At 38.6% G+C, this 26,986-nt stretch overlaps 1 protein-coding gene across 2 annotated transcripts; it reads left to right on the top strand.

Moving 5' to 3' along the window:
* The first annotated feature begins 62 nt into the window (after positions 1-62).
* Positions 63-26,471, top strand: LOC140198999 (V-set domain-containing T-cell activation inhibitor 1-like). 2 transcript variants are annotated; one of them, XM_072260367.1, is made up of 6 exons: positions 63-162; positions 2,865-2,962; positions 13,971-14,020; positions 16,447-16,788; positions 20,075-20,344; positions 24,063-26,471. In XM_072260367.1, the coding sequence occupies exons 2-6, from the start codon at positions 2,931-2,933 to the stop codon at positions 24,113-24,115; spliced, it is 747 nt and encodes a 248-aa protein (XP_072116468.1). In that variant the 5' UTR covers positions 63-162; positions 2,865-2,930; the 3' UTR covers positions 24,116-26,471. The 2 variants fall into 2 exon arrangements, with proteins under 2 accessions (XP_072116468.1, XP_072116469.1); XM_072260368.1 differs by lacking the exon at positions 2,865-2,962 and having other exon boundaries at positions 67-162.
* Positions 26,472-26,986: the final 515 nt, after the last annotated feature.

Raw genomic sequence — 26,986 nt, 5'->3', positions numbered from 1 at the left:
CTTCTGACGAAACGTTTGGCGCGGCGTTTTATTGGTGCTCAGCTCAGATCCTTCCTCTCTACTAGTTTTTTTTCTTGTTTGTGTTCAGAGGTTAGACGCTTTACCGCAAAAGGGGTTTTGAGAAGATCGTAGGACCGGGACTAAACCGGGTTTTCTGCTAAGGTACATGTAAATTCTACGTTTTTGAGGATATTTTGCAGGTTATTATTCTAGCTGAAAGCATGTTTGATCTATTTAATATTACGAGGTCTACTAAGATTATTGATCGTGATAATGCGATATATTGTTCGTGCTTTATTGGGAATAGGTACTAACAAGGCGTTGAGAGATTATAGAAGAGCAGAAATGTCCGCAGATACCGGAGATGTAACAAATCGGAAAAATATTGGAAACACGCAGCAGATCAGGTCGCATCCATGGAGAGAGAAGCAGAGTTAACGAAGGGTCTCGGCCCGAAACGTCGACTGTACCTCTTCCTAGAGATGCTGCCTGGCCTGCTGCGTTCACCAGCAACTTTGATGTGTGTAGCAGAGTTAATATTTCAGGTTGCCGACCAGAAATGTGCCCTAATTTTCTCTTTCCACGATGACCTTCTGAGTGTTTATAACATCTACTTTTATGTGAGAGATTTTAAAAGGTTTGAACATTGATTTTGGCGGTGGAAAGTATGGAAGTACATTATGGCGGAGGCCCTTGGCCCAACCCCCCATCTTAGTTAGGGAGGATGACGATCTTGAATATTTGATGGCTTGATATTTATAGTCAATTATTTTTAGATAACTCTTAATCTTAAAAATATTTTTGAGGCTTTCGTTAAGTTGGTATACAGTTTTTGTAGTAATGGCCTTTCCTCAGTGTGAAACCAAATCGCCCTGGTACTGTATAATTAAGTTTTTGAACATTTTCTTTACTGTCTGGATGTTTTCATGTGGTCCCCAGAACAGTTCTCCCACGTGTGGTAAAAGCAACGTTTTCCACATAAAGTTAACATAATGTCTCCGTTTTGAATTTTTTTTTGGTAAAGGAGTTTGAGAGCTTCACATATTTTATAAACACAATAGCAGCAATTTATGTTAATCTTTCTAGCCAGATTTTCTGCACTTGGTACTTAGATAAAGAATATGATTATGCACTTCGGGTTATTCGATGTACGGAGTCAAAGGTTGAAATCTCATGTTGTGGACAATTGAGAGCATCTAATGCCAATTGCAGCAAAGACATTTTGTTTAGAAGCAATTTCTTCTAATAGTTTTTTGGCCTCCTTAATACCCATGTGTAGAATTCCTAAACGCTTAGTATACAGGATGTAAGATTTAAAAGTGAAAATGTGTTGGAATCACTTTTAGTGTTTCTTATGTTCAACTCAGTTTTCAATCATTGTTTTGCTCTGGCTTTCATAAGGAACACTTACTATTAGACATAAGAGTCCATGGTATTACAAGAAAGATACTAGCATGAATAGATGATTGGCTGACTGGCAGGAGGCAAAGAGTTGGCAGAAAGGAGGCCTGCTCTGGTTGGCAGCTGGTGACTAGCGATGCTCTGCAGGGGTCGGTATCGGGACTGCTTCTTTTTATGTTATTGCAATGATTTGGATGATGAAATTGATGGCTTTGTGGCGAAGACTGCGGATGATACGAAGATTAGTGCAAGGGCAGATAGTGTTGAGGAAGTAGGGAGTCTACAGAAGGACAGACAGTTTGGGACAATGAGCAAAAAAGTGGCAGATGGAATATAGCAACACACATAAAAGTTGCTAGAATAGATGGAATATAGTGTACGGTCATGCACATTGGTAGAAGGAATAAAAGCGTAGACTATTTTGTAAATGGGGAGAAAATTCAAAAATCAGAGGTGCAGTGGGACTTGGGAGTGCTGCAGGATTCCCTCAAGGTTAACTTGCAGGGTGAGTTGGTGATAAGGAAGGCGAATACAATGTTTGCATTCATCTGGAGAGGACTAGAATATAAGAGAAAAGATGTGATCCTGAGGCTTTATAAAGCATTGGTCAGACTGGTCTTTGAGTATTGTGAGCAGTTTTGGGCCCCTTATCCAAGAAAAGATGTGCTCCTCCAGAGGAGGTTCATGGGAATGATTCTGGGAATGAAAGGGTTAACATATGAGGAGCATGTACTTGCTGGACTTTAGAAGATTGAGGGGGAGATCTCATTGAAAGCTATTAAATATTGAAAGGCTTAGAGTGGAATTGGAGAGGATGTTTCCTTTCGTGAGTGAGCCTAGGACTAGAGGTCCCAGCCTCAGAATAAAGGGACGTCCATTTAGAACAGAGATGTAGAGAAATTTCTTTAGCCAGAGGGAAAATGAATCTGTGGAATCTATTGCCACAGGTGGCTATGGAGGCCAAGTCATTATGTTTAAAATGGAGATGGGTTGAGTCAAGGTGTCAGATGTTATGAGGAGAAGGCATGGGAATGTGATTGAGAGGGATAATAAATTAGTCATGATGAAATGGCAGAGCAGACTTAATTGGTTGAATGTCCGACTTCTGCTTCTATGTATGGTCAAACTGCCGGATCACAGTGGATCAGGTAGTATTTGTGCAGGGAAATGGACAGTCGATGTTTCGAGTCAAGACCATTCATTGGATTGAAGGATCCAGATAACAAGTGTTGACCTGAAATATCAACTGTCCATCTCCTTCCAGAGATCAAAGTCAAAGTGAAGTTATCAAAGTACCTATATGTTACCCTAGCAACACTCACTAAGTGCTGGAGGAACTTAGCAGGTCAGGCGGCATCTGTGGAAGAGAGTAAACAATTGATGTTTTGGGCCGAGACCCTTCTTCAGGACTGATACATACTATATGTTACCAAATACTACCTTGAGATTACTTTTTCTTAAAGGTGTTTACAGGGGAAAAAAGACGTACCAAACAAAAACAAAACAGCTGATCGTGGATTACAAGAGGAATGGAGATACCAATGGGACTGTGGTTGAGAGGGTGAGTAGTTTCAAGTTCCTCAGTATTCACATCACCAATGATCTCATCTGGAATGTACACACTGGCTGTGTGCCAACAACAGCACAGCAGCGTCTCTTCCACCTCAGGCGACTGAAAAAGTTCGGCATGAGCCCCCAAATCCTCAAGACCTTCTACAGGGGCCCCATTGAGAGCATTCTGTCTGGCTCCACCACCGCCTGGTATGGGAACTGCACCACCCTTGATCGCTGGGTACTGCATGCAGAGTGGTACGGACAGCCTAGTGCATCTGTGGATGTGAACTTCCCTCCATTGAGGACATTTATAACAGTAGGTGCATAAAGAAGGCTTGGAAGATAATCGGAGACACCACTCACCCCCAGCCATAAACTGTTTCAGCTGCTTCTGTCTGGTAAATGGTACCGCAACATTGAAGCCAGGACCAACAGGCTACGGAACAGCTTCTTTCTACAAGCCATTAGACATTGTGACGGAAGATTTTTACTCCCTTGTGTTGCGGGACGGATGTATCATTTAAATAATTCAAATCAATTCAAAGTAGAATTTTATGAAAAATTATTCATGAGTAGACAAAGTGACAAACAACTGACAGCTAATGTGCAAATGATGAATTGTGCACATAAAAATGAGTTGTAAAGGATCCTTGAAAGTGAGTCTGTAAGTCATAGAATCAGTTCAGAGTCGGGGTGATTGAAATTATCCTTTCTGGAACAGGAGTCTGATGGTAGTAGGGTAATAACTGTCCCTGGGAGCCTAAGCTTCTGTACCTCCTGCCCAGCGGTAGTATAGAAAAGAGACTGGCCCATTTGGTGGGGGTCTTTAATGATGGATGCTATTTTCTTGTCGCAGCATTCCATGTAAATATCCTCAATGGTGGGAAGGGCTTTGACTGTGATGGACTGGGCTGTATCCACTACTTTCTGTAACCTTCACCATTCCCGGGGACAACTTTCCATGCTGAGCCATGATGCAACTAGTTTGGATACTTTATACTGTGCATCTGTAGAAGATTGTCGGAATTCTTTGTGACATGCCAGGAATGCATAAACTTCTAAGAAAGTAAGGGCACTGTTGTGCCTTCTTTGTGATAACACTTAGTTGCTGGTTCCAGGAAATATTCTCTGATATATCAGCGCCAAGAAATTTAAAGCTACTGCCTTCTCCACTTCCATTCCCGGAATGAGCTTCATCCTCCTGCAGATGATAATCAGCTCTTAGGTTTTGCTGACGCTGAGTGAGGGACTAGTGTTTTGGCATCACTTAACTGGATTTTCTCTTTCTATATTTTAATTAATATTATATAAATTGCATAAATACAAATACAAAATTCATTAGGATACAAATAAGTAATATAAATTGCATTACATTTAAAACACAGTATCCCATATTCCAAATCAATCGTAGAAAAAAAATTGAATTATGAAATGAAATAAGGTAAAATAATTGTATTTTATTAACAAAAATCTACCCCCACCACCAAAATGTGCTGGTTGGTTAAAAAAAAAGAGAAGGAAAAAAAGAGATACCTTTACAATTAATATTATAATAATAATATAATGGCTCAGATCCATACTTTAATAACAGTTCAAAGATTATGAAAATAACTCAGAAAGGGTCCCCATAACATTAGAAAATCACGTTTTGAACCAGAAATCGAACAATGAATCTTCTCTATATCAAGGCATAACATAACATCAGATAACCATTGAGCATGAGTGGGCGGGGCAGTCTCCTTCCACTTGAGCAAGATCACCCTCCTGGCCATAAGAGACATAAAGGCCAATACCCGCAAATTAGATGGCTTCAGTTTTGTCGCGCTATCCTTGACAATACCAAACATGGCAGTCAAAGGATTGGGCTTAAAAGTAACATTGAAGAGTACAGAAAAAGTTTGAAATACATCTTTCCAAAATTTTTCAAGGCTCAGACATGTCCAAAACGTATGAATTAGTGTGGCCATTCCATTAGTACATCTGTCACAGTAAGGGGAAATATTTGCGTAGAAACGAGAGAGCTTGTCTTTAGACATATGAACTCTATGTACCACTTTGCATTGTAATAGAAAATGACGAGCACATAATGATGAAAAATTAATCAATTTTAAAATAATCTTCAGCTCTCTTCAGATTTGAAAATCTGTAAATCCTTTTCCCAGTCTCCTTTAATTTTGTCTAAATAGGCCTTTTTCAGTCCCAATAGCAGACCATAAATGTAAGATATTGAACCGTTGTCAAAGGGTTTCAGATTAAAAATTGTATCTATTATCCTTATCTGGACTTGTAGGAAATGTATATAATTGAGATCTTTAAAAATCTCTAAGCTGTAAATATTGAAAAAAGTGGGTATTGCGAAGGTTAAATTTCGTTGAAAGTTGCAAAAAAGAAGAGATTCTCTCCATCAAACAAATGCTAAAATCGTTTAATACCCTATCTATCCCATTCTTTGAAAGATAAGTCAATTAAAGATGGTTTAAAAAACAATTAGAAAAGATGAGGCTCGAGAGGGAGAATCTCAATAAACCAAAATGTTTTCTGAACTGTAACCAAATCCTCAAAGTATGTTTGACCACCAGATTGTCAGTTAGCTTATTTAAAGATAAAGGAAGTGAGGATCCAAGTAAAGAAATAATGGAAAATTTCGTAATAGACTTGACTTCCAAAGAAACCCATATAGGGCAATTCTCATGGTTAATGTAATATATCTAGAACGTAATATTTTGTATATTAATTGCCCAATAATATAAGCTAAAGTTGGGTAAGGCAAAGCCACCATTCTGTTTGTTTTTTTTTGAAGGTGAGCTTTATTTATAAGAGGTTTGGTATTCTTCCATTTATAAGAAGAAAGAATTGAATCCAAAGAGTCAAAAAAAGTTTTAGGAATAAAAACAGGCACAGCTTGAAAAGAGGTATATAAATTTAGGTAAGATATTCATTTTAATAGAATTAATTTGGCCAATCAATGATAGATAGAGAGGCGACCAACTAGAAAGTGCTTTTTTAACTTAATTCAATAAAGTTAAAAAATTTTCCTTTAATAAGTCTTTATATTTCTTAGTAATTGTTACTCCTAAATACATAAATTGTTTTTGTTAAATTTTAAAAGGAAGGTTAATATTAGTTGGTATTAAATTGTTTAAAGGAAACAGTTTACTTTTATGTAAATTTAGTTTATGTCCTGAGAACTGACTAAAATTAGTCAGTAAACGAAACACAAATGGTAAGGAGGTTATAACATTAGATAGAAAAAGCAATAAGTCATCAGCATAGAGCGACACTTTATGGATAGTACCTCTCCTTAAAATACCAGTAATCTCTTTAGACACTTGAAAAGCAATTGCTAAGGGTTCTAATACCAAATCAGAAAGCAGAGGGCTCAAAGGACAACTTTGTCTAGTTCCACAGTGGAGTTTAAGGGGTTTAGAATTCTGAAGATTAGTAAGGACCCGAGCGGAGGGAGATAAATAAAGTAATTTAATCCAATGAATAAAATTAGGTCCAAAATTACTTTTTTCTAAGGATGTAAATTCTATTCAACTCTGTCAAAGGCCATCTCTGCATCCAAAGATATCACACATTCCGATATTTCCTTAGATGGAGAATGCATAACATTTAACAAAGGCCATATATTAAAATTGGAATATCGCTTTTTAATAAATCTTGTCTGATCATCCGAAACTATAGAAGATAAAATATTTTCAAGTCTGCGATCCAACACTAGATAAAATTTTAGTTATCAAAACTGAGTAAAGAGATAGGTCTATACGAAGAACATTCAGTAGGATTCTTATTCTTTTTGAGAAGAAGCGAAATGGAAGCTTTGTAAAAAGGACTGCGGTAATCTTCCTACCTTAAAGGAATCTGTAAGGGTAGAACATAAATGTGGTATAAGGGAGGAAAAAGCCTTATAAAACTCTGCAGAGAATCCATCGGATCCTGGGGATTTCCCAGAATGCAATTCTCGAATAGCCTGAGCAATTTCCTCCTGGGAAATGGGTTAATCCAATTGCCTACGATCATCTATTGAAAGATTAGGAATATTCACTTGATCTAAAAAATTATTCATTGCAATATTATCCTTAACAGAGTCAGAACTATACATTTTGAAATAAAATTCCCTCAAAGTGTCATTAATTTCAAAGTGGTCAGTTGTCGTATAACCATATAACAATTACAGCATGGAAACAGGCCATCTCGGCCCTTCTAGTCCGTGCTGAACTCTTACTCTCACTAATGTCCCCATTAATTTTAGGTATTTCTTTAATTTGCCACTTGGCTAAAAATGGCTTCAATTGATTAACCGGTAGCTTACCAGTTTTATCTCCGTGAATATAAAATTGACTTCTATCTTTTATAAGCTGGCTTTCAATAGGATGGGTTAAAAGAAGATCATATTTAGTTTTGGTTTCAATACGTCTCTTATATGTTTCAGGGTCGGGTATCGAAGCATATTTATGGTCCAGTTTTAACTGAATAGCTAGTTCGTTTCTCTCTTTGTTAGCTTTTATAATGATATTTGCAGTATAAGACATAATTTGACCCTGGATATATGCTTTAAAAGTATCCCATATAATAAGACAAGACGTCTCTTCCAAAGTATTTTCTTCAAAAAAAAAGAGTAATTTGATTTTCCATAAGTTTTAAAAAGTCCTCATTGGATAGCAGAGTTAAATTAAATCGCCAAAATCTACTCATAGGGATAGAACCAGGGAGATTTAAAGATAGAAGTACAGGAGAGTGGTCAGAAATAGCAATCTCTTTATTTTCGATCGATTGAACCAATGGAATCATTTGACTGTCAATAAAAAAATAATCAATCCTGGTATAAGAATGATGGGCATGAGAGAAAAAAGAATACTCCCTGTCCGTCGGATGAAGAAAATGCCAAACATCAACTATACCACATTTAGTTAGAAAGGGTTGGATAAACAAAGCTGATTTATTAAGTGTGGCTGGTTTGACAGATGAGTGATCTAATACTGGATCTAACCAGCAGGTAAAATCTCCTCCCATCACAAGACAGTAAGTACACAAATCTGGCAAACAATCAATTTACTGTCTAAACTCCCTGATACAATAACAAATCGACCATTAGGATCCAAAACAACTGTATGCTGAACAAAGGAAGCTATTATCTACAAAAATCAAAACTTCACGTGATTTTCCATCAAACGAAGAGTGGAACTGCATACCCTTCCACCGAGTAAACAAATGTAAGCTATCACAGTTGCGTATGTGTGTTTTTTGTAAGAAAATAATGGGTGCTTTTAATTTTTTAATATAAGCAAACACTTTGTTCTGTTTAATGGGATGATTCAGCCCTTTCATATTCAAACTAAATAAGTTAGTATTTTGAACCATTTTAAATAGAAATCATTATGTAATTAAAATATCTGGCCATAAGTTATAAAAACTAGAAAGCAAACCGTAAGGTAAGGTAGTCAAAGAGGCAGTCATATAACCGACCCAACACAGCTCCCAGAGAGAAATAGGCCCTACTCCCTCCCCCACCCAAAGCAAGAAAGCTGACCAATAGACAATCAGCGAGCTAACAACTAAGTTCCCTCCCCAAAAAATCCTGTTGACAGAAACTCCGATCCTACAAGGTCAAATATGTCCCTACCAAGACACAACATACAAAGAAAAATAACTCAGAATTCAGAAATATAAAAGGATTAGTTTAAACAAATTCAAAGAAAGCTGTATTAAAATAAAGCCTCAAAAAGGGATATAATAAAAAAGTATTAAAAAAATGCAACAAAAAACAATATACGAACAACCAAAACATAGGCTTATTGAAACCTTATTTCAAATTCATATTAACAGAGGAGAAAATTGATCAAATAAGAAATATAACAGTTTTAGGCTTCATCCTTCAGAAACTCCTTTGCGTTTTCAACCAACTTTATTCTTTTTCGCAATCTGTTTTCTTCAAATCAATACTCAGATGGGTGGGAAACAGAAGGGATGGTTTAGATTAGATTAGATTATGAGGACACTCAGTCCTCGTTTATTGTCATTTAGAAATGCATGCATTAAAAAATGATACAATGTTGCTCCAGAGAGATATCACAGAAACACAGGACAAACCAAAACTAACATAATTATAACATATAGTTACAACAGTGCAAAGCAATACCGTAATTTGATGAAGAGCAGACCATGGGCATGGTAAAAAAAAATGGCTCAAGTCCCGATAGCCCCATCATCTCATGCTGAGGGTAGAAGGGAGAAACTCTCCCTGCCTCCAAGCGCTGCAAACTTGCTGATGCGTTGGAAGCACCGGACTGCAGCCAATTCTGAGTCCGTCCAAAAACTTCGAGCCTCCAACCAGCCTTCCGACACCGAGCACCATCTCTGCCGAGTGCTTCAACCCCGCCCTGGCCGCCGAGCAACAAGCAAATCCGAGGACTCGGGGCCTTCCCCTCTGGGGATTCTGGATCACACGGTAGCAGCGAACAGCAGTGAAACAGGCATTTCAGTAGTTTCACCGGATGTTCCTCGGTGCTGTCACGTCTGTCTCCATCAAATCAGGATTGTGCACAGATATCATTCACCGGAGTGGCTGCTGCGAGCTGCGTCGCGCCTCCACCTTCTCCTCCTTCATAAGGTGCAAATCCTTTATTATAAAATTCCGACATAACTTCTTTACATTTCATATGATCAGCCGTAACTTCAGGCGAATAATCTTCCACAAATCTGACCTTGTAACCATGGAAGTCAATCATTCCTTGTCGACGGGTATGGCGAATTAAAAGGTCTTTATTATGAAATTCATGAAAACTTAGAGTGACCGACCTGGGTCTCGCAGCCGACGACAATGGCTTCGAAGTCGGCGAGTGAAAAGCTTGATCAAGCTTCAACTCAGAAGTCAGTAGAACAGGGAGTAGCTTTTTCAGAAAGTTTGCAAAGAACTTTGTAGGGTCAGTGCCTTCAATTGATTGAAGACCTAGAATTCGCAAGTTATTTCTCCTGTTTCTATTTTCTAGACTGATAATCCTTTTCATAATTTTTTCATTGGTTAAGGATAACTCTTCGCAGAGGTTAGATGTATCTTCAACATCCTCTTCAAATGTCACCAGTTTTGCAGTATTTTCCTGAATTTGGTTCTCGTGCTCAGTTAAAGTTTGTTGGATTGTATCCAATTTGCCATTAAGCTGTTGAAACTCCTTGGAGAATTCAGATTTTTGCCGTTTAAGGAAGTCACTGATTGATTCCAAAGTGACTGGGGATTCGTCTTCTGTTTCTCTTTCTTTTGCAGAAGCTTTTGCTCTTTTCCCAGCCATAGTAAAGCAGTATTAAAGTATTATAATAAGGTTTCAAAAAAAACACTGGTAGGAGACAATAAGGTAAAAAGGGTAGGAGTAATCTAAAATGTTGATACTCCATCAGCTGCCAGCAGGGCTCTCGTGACTCAACCAGATTTTCAGTCTCTCTAAAATTCATCAGAATCTTTGATTTGGCCAACAATAGTGGTGGAGAAGTTATAAAGTATGTGTTGAGTATTTAATATTTCAGTAATATTTGAGTAACATGTTGATAAATCATTCTTTGCTTAAGTAATTTATTTCCAGTTGTATGTAAAGGTATGTAACTAGTATACGTCATCATGCCACCATGTGATATGTGCATGCTTCACTTAAAGTAAACACAAAGATACACTTCAGGTACATTATTTTGGATTCCCTTGTTTCAATTAGTTTTTATGTTTTAGAGTTATAAAACATAACAGTACATGTTTCCCCCGCCATCCAAAGGTAGAGTGTTCCTATGAGACGGTTCATAAGCTGGAATGTTGTAAAGTGAAGAAGCAATTACCATTTATTTATATGGGAAAAATTTGTGAGCGTTTGCAGACCCAGAAAATAACCTACCTAATCATGCCAAATAACACATGAAACCTAAAATAACAGTAACATATAGTAAAAGCAGGAATGATATGGTAGATACACAGCCTATATAAGGTAGAAATACTTTTCTACAATCATTGCCGCACTGTTCTCCATAGCGAAAATCTCATGCAAGTGCTCTCGGCAGAAACATGGTGCAAGCGCTCTTGGCAGAAACACTCTCTCCAGTAACCCTTAAGCTATGAAGCTGCCAAATCATACCAAATAACACTTAAAAAATACACAGCCTATATAAAGTAGAAATAATGTATGTACAGTGCAGTATCACTTACCGGAATCGAGAAGACAGCGCCGAGCACACTGATGATTGTGTGTTAGGCTGAGTCGTCGGAGGTTGGGGTGGTGCAGTGATCCCCAACCTCCGGGCAGCGAACTGATACCGATCCGCAGAGAATGCAGCTGTAGCTGGGACGCACCAGCACATCTTTAAGAAAAAAGCCGAAATAAACAAGCTAATTAATTAGGTGCTGCCCGGCACGTAAATGTCAGCCCAGATCAGAGGCAGCGTAATTGACAATGGCCTCTGATCTGGGCCGACACTTACGTGCCGGGCAGCACCTAAAGCTTGTTTATTTCGGTCTTTTTCTTAAAGATGTGCTGGGTGCGTCCCGGCTACCGCTGCATTCCCTGCGGCAATGTATCGGTCCACGGCCTGGTGGTTGGGGTGGTGGGATACTGGGTTGACAGCTCATCGTTGTCTGTTTCCATCAGGGCAGGCAGGTCCTCTTCTACTATGTCTGCTTGCCTCGATGTCGAAGTTTGAGGTTCATCGTCTGCTGTGGCTGATGTGGAAGGCTTGAAAAACGATGGCATGCTTGACTGCTTAGCCTCATGCATTTTACTATCATACAGTTCTTTGTAAGCACTCAAAACCGTCCTGCAAATATGCCCTAAACCGACATACCCTTTCAAAATTAAAGTTGTACTATTCTGCAATCATTTTGGCGAAAATCTCATGCGGTTGCTCACATTCAGTTCCTGGACAACTTCACTTTCGGTCCATTCGCTACTGCATGTGGTTTCGATTATTTTCCTTTCCTCTTCCAATTGCATCGGCTCTTCATCTATCTGTTTTTGCTCATGGGATGCCAAACCTCTTTATCATCATCTTCGTCAACTTCCACAAGCCAAACTCACTTTGTTCTTACTTTTTTCACCACGATCGAAACGCTTAATTATGTCTAGTTTTACGCTAAGTGTAACACCCTTACAAGCTCTTTTAGGCTTTTCCGATACCTTAGAACTCATCTTGCTAATGGCTGCTCAGAGGCACGTGTTTAAGCAAAGCCGGCTAGAATGCAGTTCCGGGAGAGGAGCTTTGCTGTTCGGGGCGCGCGCTGCCTTTCTTCGTAACAGTGAAAACACCTTCTGTTAGCGAAAACAGGTAACTGATAAAGGTCTTTCGTAACAGCGAGGTTTCGTAAAGCGAACGTTCGAAAAGCAGCGGACACCTGTATGCATTTTAAGTTGTTGTGAAGGGAGTGGGGTATGGAGTGCAGATCATTTTAACCATAACATTTCATTACTGCTTTATCTATTACATCTTTTCGTGAGTTAGATGAGTTTTGCTTTATTTTAAAATGTTTTAGTGAATTTTACAATTCAATTCTCTTAATTTTTTAGTTTCAAATCATGGTAATATAAAGCAAGGCAAATAAGTCTCCAAACTGACTGAGTAACCAGCTAGAGTTAGTTGAGTGAAGCCGGGTATATATATTGGTACAGTACAGATATTATGGACTTTAAATCTCTGAACTTAATGAAAAGCACTGTGTATATTTGCATTGGGTTTTTTCGGTAAGCTACTAGTGACGATAGATTTAAAATATTTAGGGTAATGAATATATGTAAGAGGTGACATGTTGCAGCTGTAGTATACTAAGACTACATCTGCCTGCGTTTACACGAATTTTGGTTTGGAGATGATGAGCTGGAATCAGAGATTCTGATCCTATGGTGCACTTGAGAATGAGAGCATTCCTGGTAACAGTGCACACTCCTTTAGTTAATTACTGTATACTTTATCAGTCAAGGGGATAAGAAAGTATGCCTCTGAGTTGGGACAGCTGTGAGGATCCAGGAGTTAGTGTTTGAAGAGTTGCAGTCCCTACACTTGCCCAATGGATACAAGCTTCATTCCAGTCTATGCAGATAGAGCAGAACTTGTAGATGGATGAGCCAACTGCCCCCAGAGTTCATTCTTATGCCTTTGCCCCATCTTTTGAATATTTTCTTGCGGCATGTCAGAAATATTTCAGAAATATTTACATTGCATTTTATTTTGATGTCATGTTGACCTCTGCAAACTTAGAAACAAATCCGTAATATATAATAATGTGGACAAAAATATACATGGTCTGAGAGGGATCTTGGGTGCGAATTCATGGCTTCCTGAAAGTAAATGGGGTAGAAGAGAAGTTACCTGGGATACTTGCCTTCATCTGTTGGGGTGTTGAGTATAAAAGTTGGGAAGTCATATTGCAGTTGTCTGAAACTATGGTTGGGCCACAGGAGAGGTTAAACAAATTTTGATAGTTTTCTTTGGAGCATCAGGGCTGAGGGGCAACCTGATAGAAATCTATAAGGTTATGAAAGGCGTGTATAGATAGATAATGAAAATCCTTGACCCAGGGTTGAAGTTACAAATAACAGAGGGCGTAGCTTTAAGGTGCAAGGTGGAAAGCTTAAAGGAGATTTACAAGGAAAATATTTTACACAAGAGAGTGGTAGATGCCTGGAACATGCTGCCAAGTAAAGTGGTGGAAGCAGATACAATAACATTTGTGAGGCATTCAGGTAGGCACGTGAACAGGCAGGAAATGAGAGATGCAGAACATGTGCAGGTAGATGGGATTAGTTTGGGTGAGTATTATGGTCAGCATAGACATCGTGAACCAAGGGGCTTATTCCTGTATTGTACCTTTCTGTGTTCCATGTTCTATACATCTGATAGTCTTATATCTAAATAATTTTTGTATATGAATGTGCAGAAGCAAATATTAGAATTTTACACTTGAACATTATTATTTTACTCTGACCATTTGGTAGATGCTTTAAATGCTCAGTTTACTCTCTTCTAACCAATTGTTAATTTCTTTTCAGGATGATGTATATCTCAGCTGTGGTGTGTTCCTTGTTGCTTGTTCCTGTTGGTAAGTTATTCTCTGGATGAGGTTGATGTTAGATGCTTCAGTAGCCTCCTCACATTGCTGCATTGCTACTCAAGACTATATTTCCTCAACATGGAGCACAGGACAAAGAACAGTACAGGCCCATTAGCCCATGATGATGTGCTGACGTTTTAACCTATTCCAAGATTAATCTGTCCTTTCTCACCCACATTGTCCTTCATTTTTCTTTTATCTATATGCCTATCTAAAATATACCTAATGTATCTGCTCCTACCGGGCAGTGCGTTCCATGCACTTAAAATTCTCTTGTGTTTAATTAAAAACCACCTCAGACATACCCTTAGACTTTCCTCTAATCACTTCTTAAACTCAGTCCCTTGACTAACAAAGGCCAACACATCATAGACCTCCTCAGCTATCCTATCAACTTGTGTGGCAACTTTGAAGGATCTATGGATATGGATCACAAGATCTATCTATTCCTCCACACGATCAAGAATCCTGCCATTAACCTTATACTTTGCTTTCAAGTTCAGTCTTCCAAAGTTGAACTTCATCCGCCTCTTCTCAGCCCAGCTTTGCATTGTATCAATTTCCCATTGTAACCTGTGACAGCCTTCTACACCATGCACAATACCACCAACTTATTAACATGCTGTTCCAATTCCACATCTAAGTCATTTTTATAAATATTGAAGAGCAGAGGTCCCAGATCAGATCCCTGTGGAACACCATTAGTCACAGACCTACAGGCAGGATACACTCTATGTACAATCTTCTGCCTTCTGTGGACAAGCCAATTCCAAATCCATGCAGCCAAGATTCCCTGAATCCCATGCTCCTGACTTTTTGAATGAACTTACCATGGGAAATCTTGTTGAATTCCGTACTAAAATCCATATACACTGCATCCACTGCTCTAACTTCAACAATTAGCTTTGTTGCTGACTCAAACAAGTCAATCAAGCTCATATAGCATGACCTGTTCCTCACAAAACCATGCTAATTATCTCTAATTAGGCTGTGTTTCTCCAAGTGCTTATAAATCCTCTCCAAAAGTTTGCCCATCACTGATGTAAAATCACTGCTCTGTAATTCCCAGGGTCATCCCTATGACTTTCTCCTTGAACAAAGGAATAACATTTGTCATACTCCAATCTCCTGGCATTACTCCTGTGGCCAGTGAGGATGTAAAATCATCACATACAGTAATATTGAAGATCATTTCTAAGACCTTTAATTTTTGCCAAAGAGGCAAATAAGTAAGTGACAACATAATTCTGCCAAAGCTGGTATTGAAAGGCCCAGGGCAAGCATTCAAATTTTGTTAATGTGTGAAAATTTCAGTTGGAGTTTTAAGAGATCTGTGCTTTTATTTCTACCTAATAGACTGTTAAGTTTGTAATCATAATACCACATTACCTTAAACAGTTTATTTTCCATATTGTCAGCTTATGGAATCAACTGGGTCAATTTATATTGAGGCTGTGGTAGAGATCCTTGTTGTTAAGCTTAGCAGTTTAACATGACAATTATTAGTTTTATTGCTAAATATCTAAAAATTCAGTGATCAGGATTTTAACAGTGGTCAATTGTCATTCCAACCTGATAGGACAACAGGTTATGTTCTTAGACTGCATATTTTTCAACCCTTTCTGAATCCAACTCTCAAACCCATAGGGAATGTTACTATACCTCAAGAAATCTGGCCATGACTCAAAACAAATTGCAAAATATAACAACAATGCAAAGCCATGTTATTAACAAACTGAAAATACAGAATATTGCCCTGTTTGATTTTTATTATAGCCTGTGACAGAAATGAAACGAAAGGATGTGGACAGCCAAGTGAATTGAAACTGTGGATTTGTGGTCCCTTTTCAGACAAACTGATTGGGTGAAGTTTTAAATTGTCAGCACAAAGACATAGGCTCAAAGTCAGTAGAGTCCTAGAATTTCCAGATCAGACTCCAATCATGCCATGAGGTTTTGTAGTAATTCTTATCCAACTTTTGTTCAAGCAGAGTGATGATTTTGTGCAAGTTAGATCTGCTGGGAGCAGTGTTCTTCTGTAGCATAGAAAACATCCTGTAAATTATAAATGTGAGTGCAACAGTGTAATGTTAAAACCCAGCAAAGTACAGACTAATATTTAGACAAGAAGGTGTTGGATGGATACAATTAACTTTTTAAAGATAAATGGAATCAATCAAATTGGAGAAACTGGAAAATTCTGCAGATCATCCTCGTCCATTGCCCAAGTTCTTAAAGTGAGATGAATATCAGGCAAGGAATTTTCTGAAAGCAATTTGTAAGTGGAAAAATATACCTTTTTCAGACCTGTGTTAACAATAGAAAAGCTGGTCAGCTGAAACGTAAGTGAACATTTGAAATTTTTTTTCGAGAAGGTTTTGTTTATAACTACATTATTTCTATCCTTTATTCAGGTGCATTCAGAGTTGAGTGTGAGCAGAAACCAGCTGCAGAAATTGGAGGATCTGTCACCTTCGAGTGTTCATTTGATTGCAATGGCCAATGTACTCCAGCAGTGAAATGGGAGAAGAATCCTGGCTCTGAAATTTTATATGAGTACAAAGAAAGTAAAAGTGATTTCAGCAACCAGCATGCCAACTACTCAAAAAGAATTCAAGTTGATGAAAATTCAATCAATAACGGCAAAGCATTTCTTACATTGAAGAATGTTAATCTTTGGGATGAAGGAGATTACATGTTGTTTGTTAGCACTGATGGTGGATATGGAAAAGCAGTTGTTCATCTGCCTGTTTGGGGTATGCCACATATCTTGCTCTGCTCTCAGTGAGGGTGAAATACACTTTAGTTTCATTTTTTTAAATTGTAATGACAATAGTGGCAAGAAATAAAAGGGTATGTTTTACTGATTAACACTACCTTTTACAGAAGACAGCAGCCTAAAAATATTAAAGCATTGTGTTGCATTAAAGCTCATTGTAACCAAGTCTCTGAATTTGAAATAGGGTGACTTGGCCAGAATTATCAGTTGAAGGTCAGCGTGGTTTTTCCTGGAAATAGTACCAAATGCAATTTACTCCTTGTTAAATCAATTTTCAATTGCACAGTGTTGGAAAAAGTAGCAGCACTCTGCTGTTAGGCTCTGGCAATTAAAAAAAACATCACTTGTAGCAGTAAAACACATTTTTCCTGAGTTTATCAATGCCATCATTGGGTATAGTCAAGGTAGAGGTTGATAGATTAGTCAGGGCATGAAGGGATACTGGGAAATGGATGTGCTATGATGGAATGGCGGAGCTGACTTGATGTCCTATTTCTGCTCCTATATCTTACGGGTCTTATCATCTAGACTGATGCAGTGGCATCATAGCTGACAGAGCTAATCAAGTCCTGACAGACATAGTTACTAGATCTTTTGCAGGTCAAGTGAGCAACCCACCTGACCTTCCTCTAACCAGTCTATTTGTTGCTGATACAGTTTATAAGCTGTTGGTGACAAAGCCCTGTGTTCAGATTGAGGATACAATTATGTTGCATGTTCCGTAGTTCTATAACATTAAATTGGGCAGCCTTAGTACAGTTCAAGCAACACACACAAAATGCTGGTGAAACCCAGCAGGCCAGGCAGCACCTAGTCGACGTTTTGGGGCCAGACCCTTCAATCCTGATGAAGGTCCTGGGCCCAAAGTGTCAACTGTACTCTTTTTTTTCTCTTTCCCATAGATGCTGCCTGGCCTGCTGAGTTCCTCCAGCATTGTGTGTGCGATGCTTGGATTTCCAGCATGTGCAGATTGTCTCTTGTTTGTGTTACCACAGTTCAAATCTGCCCAGTTGTAAGCACTGCCAGCTTTCAGAGTGCTAGGATTATGTTCCATCAGAATCAGTAACATTGTATTTTAACCTAAGGACCAACCTATGTTCAGTGAGTGATGTATATGGACATCCCAGAATATTATTAGGTAGAGCTCAAAAGGAAACATCCATCAGGTGAAAATACAATATAGGAATGTGGGCTAGGTCATATGCTACAGACAGTATTAAGTTATCACTTGATAGAACACAGTTATATCTCTTCAGAAACAGTTGGACAGGTGCACAGATTGGAAAGGTTTAGAAGTTTATGGACCAAAGACAAAACTGGTTTAGCTTGGAGGGAGCATATTGGTCAGCATGGACCAGTGGGGCTGAATGGCCTGTTTCTGAGATAAGTGAAAGTCTTTGTAGTTTTACATCATACATCATGAATATCACCATCCTTGATGAGAAGGCAACTGTGAAGACCAAAGACAATACTGAACCATCTACGGTCATCTTCTGAAATAGCACGTGTATGATTCTTCTCTGCCTCCTCTTGAGGTCTTTACCATCTGTAAACTAGTCTTCAGTTATTTTCATTCATTTCTTCATTCAATTAAGTTGATGGGCAATGATGGTAAATATGCCAAATCCCAGGCTCTCTACCGCAGCTGAGGGCAAAGTGGAGAGACCTTTGCAGAAATTACACCCTATCATCTTTAGGTAATAAAGTGACAAACATTTCCCCATAGACTGAACGGTATAAGAACAATCACATAATTCTGTAAAGCTTATGACTCTTCCCTGATACCTTGGCATTAGTAGCATTTCTACAAGAAAAACACACTTAGAAATAGTTTTATGAGTAAAAATAGAACTATATTTTGGTTTGATGGCAATGGATGGAAAACCAAAACTGTTAAACAATATACGAATAGCTAAGGCTTCTAGCTAAAGGTGTGAAAATGCAGTATTTAATATTATAGCAGTACCAGATCAGATATGAAGTGACGACAAAGATGGAGTTCTGCCCAGTAGCTATTAAATTTATTTATAACACCATTACATAACAGCCTTTTATAGAACAACTATTGCTAGTCTCTAGTCCCGAAGGAATGGTGATTGCAGAATTCACTGTTTGGTTTGACTGGAACCCACATGGCACCAACTATTCCCTGGCACTGCATCTAGTGACTATTACTGATTTGTATATTGTATAACTTCCATTTCTATTTGAACTGGCTATTTAGTATGGCTACTTGACGAGGAGTCTTAAAAAAAAAATTGATGAAATGTTCCTTGAACATCTTGTGAGTGATCCTGGCTCAAATACATCGAACACTCTTCTGATAACTCATGCAACACACATCAAAGTTGCTGGTGAACGCAGCAGGCCAGGCAGCATCTCTAGGAAGAGGTGCAGTCGACGTTTCAGGCCGAGACCCTTCGTCAGGACGTCCTGACGTCTTCCTAGAGATGCTGCCTGGCCTGCTGCGTTCACCAGCAACTTTGATGTGTGTTGCTTGAATTTCCAGCATCTGCAGAATTCCTGTTGTTTTCTGATAACTCATGGTCAGTTTCTTCAGTAGGACCTGACAAGTGAATCTTCCAAGTTGGCCCAGGTGAATGTTGAAAGCTCAATTTCATTCATTTAAACTATTACAAGGGATGAAGTATAGCTTAATGTTATTCTAAACTGGTATCTGCATACTTACTTGGCAAGATTATTATTTTCCTGTGTGTGCTGAATGCATCGGATCACTTCAGCACAGCACAGAAGAAAAGAGTTTGGAGGATTATTCACCAATGAAGGTGCTTGCTCAGTCTTTGCTTCATTTGTTATAAGAAGGAAGCTAAGATGTGCAGGTTATTTTCAATTGCAGCCCAGTTTATTTAAACTTAATTCCTCTATCAAGAAAATCTGCCTGAGAATGCATGTGGAATCAATGTAGAAAAAGTGCCATCTTATTTATTTATAAACTTTATGTACCTACGATGCTCACGGAACAATGTGTTTATGAAAACAAAGTAAGCCAATGGAAAGGAGTCAGACCATTGTCTTATTTTGTTGCACATTTTGGGTAACTTTCAACTCATTCCAATAGATATTTATTTTCTCCAGAATATACAGATCTTGATTATCAGCAAAGTATAGGGAATATCTTAAATATATAATTTTGCAGAGGGTTATTGCTTTTCTAAAAACTGTAACATTTTGTATTGAAGCATTTCTGTGTGATTTGTGTTCTTGTTGACTAGCTGTAATTTGTGTTACTTTTATCTTGGTAGCTAGTACAGATGGCATCCATGTTTTCTGGGATTCCGATTCAGATGTGCTGTCATGCCGGTCTTCAGGGTGGTACCCTGCTCCAGAAGTTACGTGGAGGGACCAGCTTGGGAATGCATTGGCAGTGCATAATGAAATAAAATTGAGGGAAAGTGATGGATATTTCAACGTGACAAATGATTTGAAAGTAATTGATAAGATGAATCACTATATCTGCTCCATGACTCATCAATGGATGGTCAAGCCTACGCAGACTCGAGTGATATTCTCAGGTAGGTTTATTTCTAAAATTGTTACTTTTGAAAGTGTTAAATGAACATAATAAGCAGTAAGTATATCAGTACATCTTATAAAATTATACAGTGGATTCTAGTTAATTGGGCTTTCAGTTAACTAGGGCAGCTGTTTATTTAGGACAACTATTAAGAGCAAAAACTAATTGAGAAAATAGCCAGGTACCCTTTGTTTATTTGTGACACCATGCCCCTTAATTAGGACAGGAGACTTGCTGAACAGGTTCTAACTAGCACTTGTGTGGTTGTTAGACGCTACATCATGCTTAAGGGTGAACTGTTTTTAAATAGCATCAGTTTTGTGTGTTTGTGTTCAAAAATCAGTGATTTTTGTCACTGATAGTTGTCAAGAAATAAGCAGTCAGGCAATTCAGAACTATTTTGATCAGTGAGGTGTCAAGCAAGAAATGGTGGGAGTGAAAAATGAAATTATTTCATTACTTCAACAAGTTAGGAACTACTGAGAATTTGAAGGTATGGGCAGTCATCTTGAATGTTACAATGCAAATGAAGATTTGGAGTATCCATTCAGCAAAAACATTGTATGAAGGCAGTTCATCATCTGCAGTAGGTGTCCGCACTGATTTTGTTCATTGCATACACTGAATGAATTCCTCTGTTGATAACTATTAAGAACCAATACAGAGTTTTATAGTACTGTAGTAGCATTGGTAGTCTTCCAATTTGTTCCATATTTCAGTTAAATACATAATTTGTTACTCAGTTTGTGTTTTTTACACCTTTTTAATGATTTCCATGAAACCTCGGCTAATTGGGGCAGCAGGTTAATTGGGCTAAAATGTACTGATCGTGATGTGCCCCAATTAATGGAACCCATTGTACAAGGAGAAACAAAGGAAGAACAAAAGTGTAGAAACTGAGCAAGGCTGAAAATAGAGGAAATCTGGAAATATTTTAAGTAATGTTGTGTTATTTAATCATAACCTTTTAGTACAATCACTAGAAATTGCATTCCATAGATTTTTAAATCAGAAATTAAAGCCCAGCTTGAAATGTTAAGAAAAGGGCAAATTAAATAATGCTTATTAAGAATTAAGTGATAGTTTTGGGAGAATTCTTGACAATTTCACAAGTAACTGGATTAATGTTTAATTACAATAGTTATTTAAAGTCAGTGCAGAGCTGGCTTAAGTTCAAGTAAATCATTAGAAAAACAGCACAGTGTTATTGAACATAGATTTAATTTTGTGCTGAGTATATTAGTGATTGTTTCCAGGTTACATTGCATTGCATTACATCAGGAATTTGTAACCAGACTTTCTGTTGGAATTTGCACTTGTAGGTTAATATTGCAATGTCATTTTCCAGTGTTGTAACTTGATTTGTCCGAAATGACCATCCTCATTCATTCACAGGTATTCCAGCTTTTACCATTGCTGAACATGCCTCTGTTACACACTCAGTTTTTGTTCTTTTCCAGTTTCCCACATAGCAGTCTGGACGCTGCCTTCCATTTCTGGCGGGTGAACATGATTGACAGAAGCACACTTTGTAAATTTAACTATGGTTCAGGCTTTATGAAGCTCTTAGCGTGACCTAAAGAGAAAACATTTTTTAGGACATCATTCTTGTGAATCATGAGGGTATGCTAGCGCAATAAGTGCAGCTTCAATGAGCATCACTACAAGTTCACAATTAGATAATCATAGGAATTTGGTTATAATGCTGCTATTGAAGGTGTTCTGTTACCCAGTATTGGTTGGAACAAAAACAAAGAAAATGGCATAAAAGCTACAATATGGGAGCCGTTGGAATGTGAGAACACAAAGGAGATGCCATCCAATAGAACAAGCCTAGGTCAGGCTTATGGACAGACAAAAGAAAATGAACCAATATCCCAGAGCCACCTGGCCTGATTTTACATGGATAAAGTGTGTTACCCAAAGTGGTAGGATTCAATTTTGAGTCGGCACATGCCCAGATAGAAGATGAAGTGTTGCTCCCTAATCATGCATTGGGTTATTTTGAGCAGAAGACTTTGTTATCTCTTCCTAACTGCACCCATTGAATCATCTTACCCTGGGCTCCTCTTACCCTATATACTCCCTTTGTTCTGTTCATCCCTCTGTCACTTATCCCATACCTTGACACCAAACTGTGTTCTCCCCTTCTCCAGTTCCAACAAAGGGTCTTCACAATTATATATTAATCCTTTTTCCACTTTTCTGATCTGCAGCACATTTCTGGCACTTGCTCTTTTTATTTTGTATTGAGTTAGAAAGCTTATTTGTTATTTCTAATTATAATTTAAAAACTAGATTTTTTTGCATGCTGAGATTAAACTGTTGCACGCTCTAACAGTTTTGGAGGAGGAACATCAAGAAACAAGAAGTACATTCAGATTCAGATTAATTTATTTATCACATGTACATCGAAGCATACAATGAAATTTGTCGTTTGTGTTAACAACCAACACGACCCAAGGTTGTGTTGGGGCAGCCCACAAGTGTTGCCACACATTCCGGCACCAATATAGTATGTTCACTATGATCAGCAGAACAACCCAAGCAACAACACCAACAACAAAGCAAAAAAACACAGCAAGAGAAGTCCCTTTCTCACCTATCAATACACACACACACACACACACCCCCCTCCAACCCCAGGACTGGCCACCTCTGAGCCTTTGACCCCAGTCCTTGGCCTCGAACACTCAGCAGGCATAGACATTGTGCCTCTAACCCTAGTCCCTAGCCTAGACTCACGAATGTTGAGCCAGCAACTTCCGAACACACTGATCAAGGGGCTTCAAATTTCAGGGCTTCAACCTTCACGCCCCAATTTTTGAACTCGCTGATTTTGCTCTTTGACCTTTGGTGTTGACCCCAGGGTTGACCAATCACATGGGATGTTCAACTCTGAGCATAGACCTCCAGACTCGCATGGACTTCCGAACCCAGGGCTTGGCGGCCTGGGAGGGTCACCAACCCTACATCTTTGGGACCAGCCAACCACAGTCCTTGACCATGGGGATAGCTGATCTTCATCCTCAGTGCTTCAGCCTGGACTATGACCACCAACTCCTGCCCTCACTCTTCATTTACAGGCCCTAACCTTTATCTCCCCGGCATCTATGCCCCGAAACCCAAACCTGACCTGTAATTGCTCAATGTCCCCAAAACCATTCCTTAGCCTCAAAGGAATAAGTCTGAGCCACAACTTGACAGACATCATTGCTTGGCACCATTTTGACTTGGTACATTAAATTAAGCATATATAGAACTTTGAGTAAATACAAATGAACCTATTTTGGGAAAATAATTCCACTTGAATACAGTACTGCAGAGATGGATTGACTAAATTTGGCACAATTATCTGGTTGTAGATCATGAGAAACTTTAGAAATTGTTAGTAATGCAGAATGACTGACAACTGTTTTCTGGTTTTCACTAACCAAGTGGTTTCCATCACTGAGAATTTTCAGGTAAGGTAACGATTTTGTTGGTAGGAATGCAGAAAACTGAGGAAGTGCACAGTGTAAAATTGAGTGCAATTGTTGTACTGTGTTTTAGAATGATCAATGCTTATTTTAAACCTGAATATGAAATAATCTAAGGCTAAATAAAAGATACAGAATTACAATCAATTTAAGATTATTTCATTATGATAGCCCTGCTGATGTATACACAGTATTAGCAGAATAAATGTTGACTTTTGTTCCCATTTGTATTTTCAGATGGAAAACACCTTATCCGTGTGGATAATGGAGAGAAGCCATCAGATTTATAATTGAAAAGATGTGTTTCTCGAAACAGTCATACGCTCGCAGCAAAACTTCCAAAGTTTATTGCTTCTTAACTATAATAAATCCTTTCGGTGGTTGGATGTATCTAAGGCTGAATTTGGGGGAAATGTAACAAGGGAGAAATGTAACAAGGAATGTCCATCTTTTACCTAAACTTGATTCAGAGTACATTCGGCCCTCCGTATCCACAGGTTCCGCATACGCGGACTCAACCAACCGTGGATTGAAAATACTCGAAAAAAATTCCAGGAAGTTCCAAAAAGCAAAATTTGAATTTGCTGCGCACCGAGCATTATGCGAATCCACGTGAATGAAGTGATATGTGGGCATACCCTGCTGTAGCCTCCTGCCATTTCACAGATCCTCAGTCTCTGTCCAGCACTCAGTTGTGCACTGTTTACTCTGTGTCTAGTTTGTTTTGCTACTTGTGTAGTGAGTGAGAGGAAGGAGTTTAAGGCTAGTAAGGGATGGCTAGCTGGGGTGGGGGGGGGGGGTAGTGTGGTCCTGGAACCAGTCCCCTGCGGATACTGAGGGATGACTGTAAACTCTTCATACTCTGGAGCTTGTCCGTTTTAATGATGCTTGAATTTCAGACAGGCAAAGAGCAACATGCAGAGAACTTGTGGTCTACAGATCATAAGTTGAATTTCTCCCACCAGTTACTACTTCTTTTGATACATTAAAGGAAGAGATTTTAACCCTGGCCAACCTTACTTACCCTTTCTCTCTGCAGCTGGGATCTTACTGATTCAACTTACTTCCTTTTTGTCTCCAACAGCCCTTTTTAAAAAGTTAGTTGTTACGTGAGCAACTTTTGTCTCCAACCTACCATGGACATTCCACTCCACCCTGCCTGCCCCTCCCTCCTCTCCACCCTGCCTGTCCCTCCCTTCTCTCCACCCTGCCTGCCCCTCCCTTTCTCTCCACCCTGCCTGCCCCTCCCTCCTCTCCACCCTGCCTGCCCCTTCCTTCTCTCCACCCTGTCTGCCCCTCCCTTCTCTCCACTCTCTGCTTAGTTTGTTATTTTTTCCGGTTTTGGAACCTTAATAGGGATGGCTGGATATGCCTCTCTGCTCAGTGATATTATTTGACTTACTGTTTTCTTATTTCTGGTTTTTTGGTTTAAAAACATTTGCAGCTTTGTTAATCAAAATGGCTAATCCAATATATGTTAAGGTTGAACTAAAACTAGTTTTCTTGCTGGATTTTATGGTCACATAGTAAGACCCTTAGAGGTGTTGTTGCAGCATTGGAGTAAGGGATTAAGGAATTACCACTGCTAGTGGAATTGGTAGATGTAGGTTTGGTTTCAATATTTAGGTGAATTTTGTATATGTGTATAGATGGGAGGTGCACGGAGGGCCATGGCACATTGATGGGACTAGACAGAATAAATTGGTCTGGTCTAGATAGGCTGAAGGACATGTCTCTGTGCTGTAGTGTTCCTACTATAAGTGACTGTAATTAACCAAAATTAGAGCAATGTGATTTTATATCTCTGGTAGATGAAAACAAAACTGGAAGAGGTGATAGATTTTCAGGAAGACCACTCATTTGAATCATGGTCAGTGAGTGGTCTCTAAAGTGGGGTAAATTTTTCGGGTTGGAACCAACTCTGTGAAGCAAGTATTGTGATTTGTGTATATCTGAAGACTGTTAGGTCTTCAAGTAAAAATACTGCTTGGTGGTATGTACAAGTGTACATAGCCATAGCTATATGCTGTATACTGTTTCTACGATTATTACTGAAGAAAGTTCAGTCTACAATTATTTGCAAAGATGCAAACATGAGGCATTTTATTTTACTTCATTTTAATTCCTTTCCTCTTTTCCTGTATTTAAGTGATTAATAAAAATAATTGAATTAATTAATTGAATAGGATTGTGAAATGATTAATACAAGGATCAGGTGTTATTTTGATTAATGTCTTCAATTACATGAAAATCTCCAGGTCCAAATGCAAAACCCTCATGTATTAAGAGAGGGAATTTTGAAAAGGCAGGTTGCACACCACCCTGATGATTTAATTCCTCCTGTATTATCATTGCAAAGTCTAGTTTCTGGAATGTTCAATATCTGAAGCAGGCACTGAGATTTTCTTGCTTTAGAGAGCAGTACATAAGTACATCCTTAATGTTGTAGACTGAGCATGTATACACAAATGCCCATAAATCCATTGTGCAGTTTTCTGGATGATGATCTTGCCTACAATCTCTTTTTACCAGCATAAACCCTAACTAGAAGAGTACCTTTTCAAAAGTAGTTAGTGTTGCAGTAAACGTTGATCTTTGTCACTAATGCCTTCATCATATAAATGAATAAAGAAAAATACATCAGAATCTGATCATCATCTCCATTATTTGATAGTTACAATAAGCCACTTTGAAATGGAATCACATATGTTCCTCACGGGAGAAGCAGCTTAGTGAACACTTAGAACCAGGGAACAATGTTAAGTAGGCACTGAATACTGTAACTGGAGCTAAAACAAAATGTCAAAGAACACCAATGCAGGAAAGATACAGTGAACTTACTTTGCAAACCATATTTCATATCACTGAGATTGACATTCAGGCTGTGAAAGACAGGTTGAAAAAATCCAAGGACATTGAGAGAACCAGCCATTGGTTTCTATGAAAACAGCCCTGAAGAAAAGGACTGCAGCTGTGTTCTTGTATCTGTAATTCAACTCCTGAAGACTCTCAAGCAATGCTCAAGTTCATTCTGAATATATTGCCATCGAATTTCGTCCCATGGATGAGCCTGAACTACTGCTGCTGTCCATAATTGACACCATGGATACATGGAGCCGGTTGTTAAATGAATGACAGGATCATGAAATGTTTTCACCATC

The sequence above is a fragment of the Mobula birostris genome, chromosome 6 (assembly GCF_030028105.1).
Source record: "Mobula birostris isolate sMobBir1 chromosome 6, sMobBir1.hap1, whole genome shotgun sequence".
Lineage (NCBI taxonomy): Eukaryota > Metazoa > Chordata > Chondrichthyes > Myliobatiformes > Myliobatidae > Mobula > Mobula birostris.
This window is presented reverse-complemented; position numbering and strand designations above follow the sequence as displayed.

Bases quoted from the DNA above. Each gene is read 5' to 3' on its own strand.
- LOC140198999 (XM_072260367.1), top strand. From the start codon at position 2,931: ATGGAGATACCAATGGGACTGTGGTTGAGAGG. The intron at 14,021-16,446 runs GTAAGTTATTCT...TCCTTTATTCAG, and splicing joins CTTGTTGCTTGTTCCTGTTG to GTGCATTCAGAGTTGAGTGT. The intron at 20,345-24,062 runs GTAGGTTTATTT...TTGTATTTTCAG, and splicing joins GACTCGAGTGATATTCTCAG to ATGGAAAACACCTTATCCGT.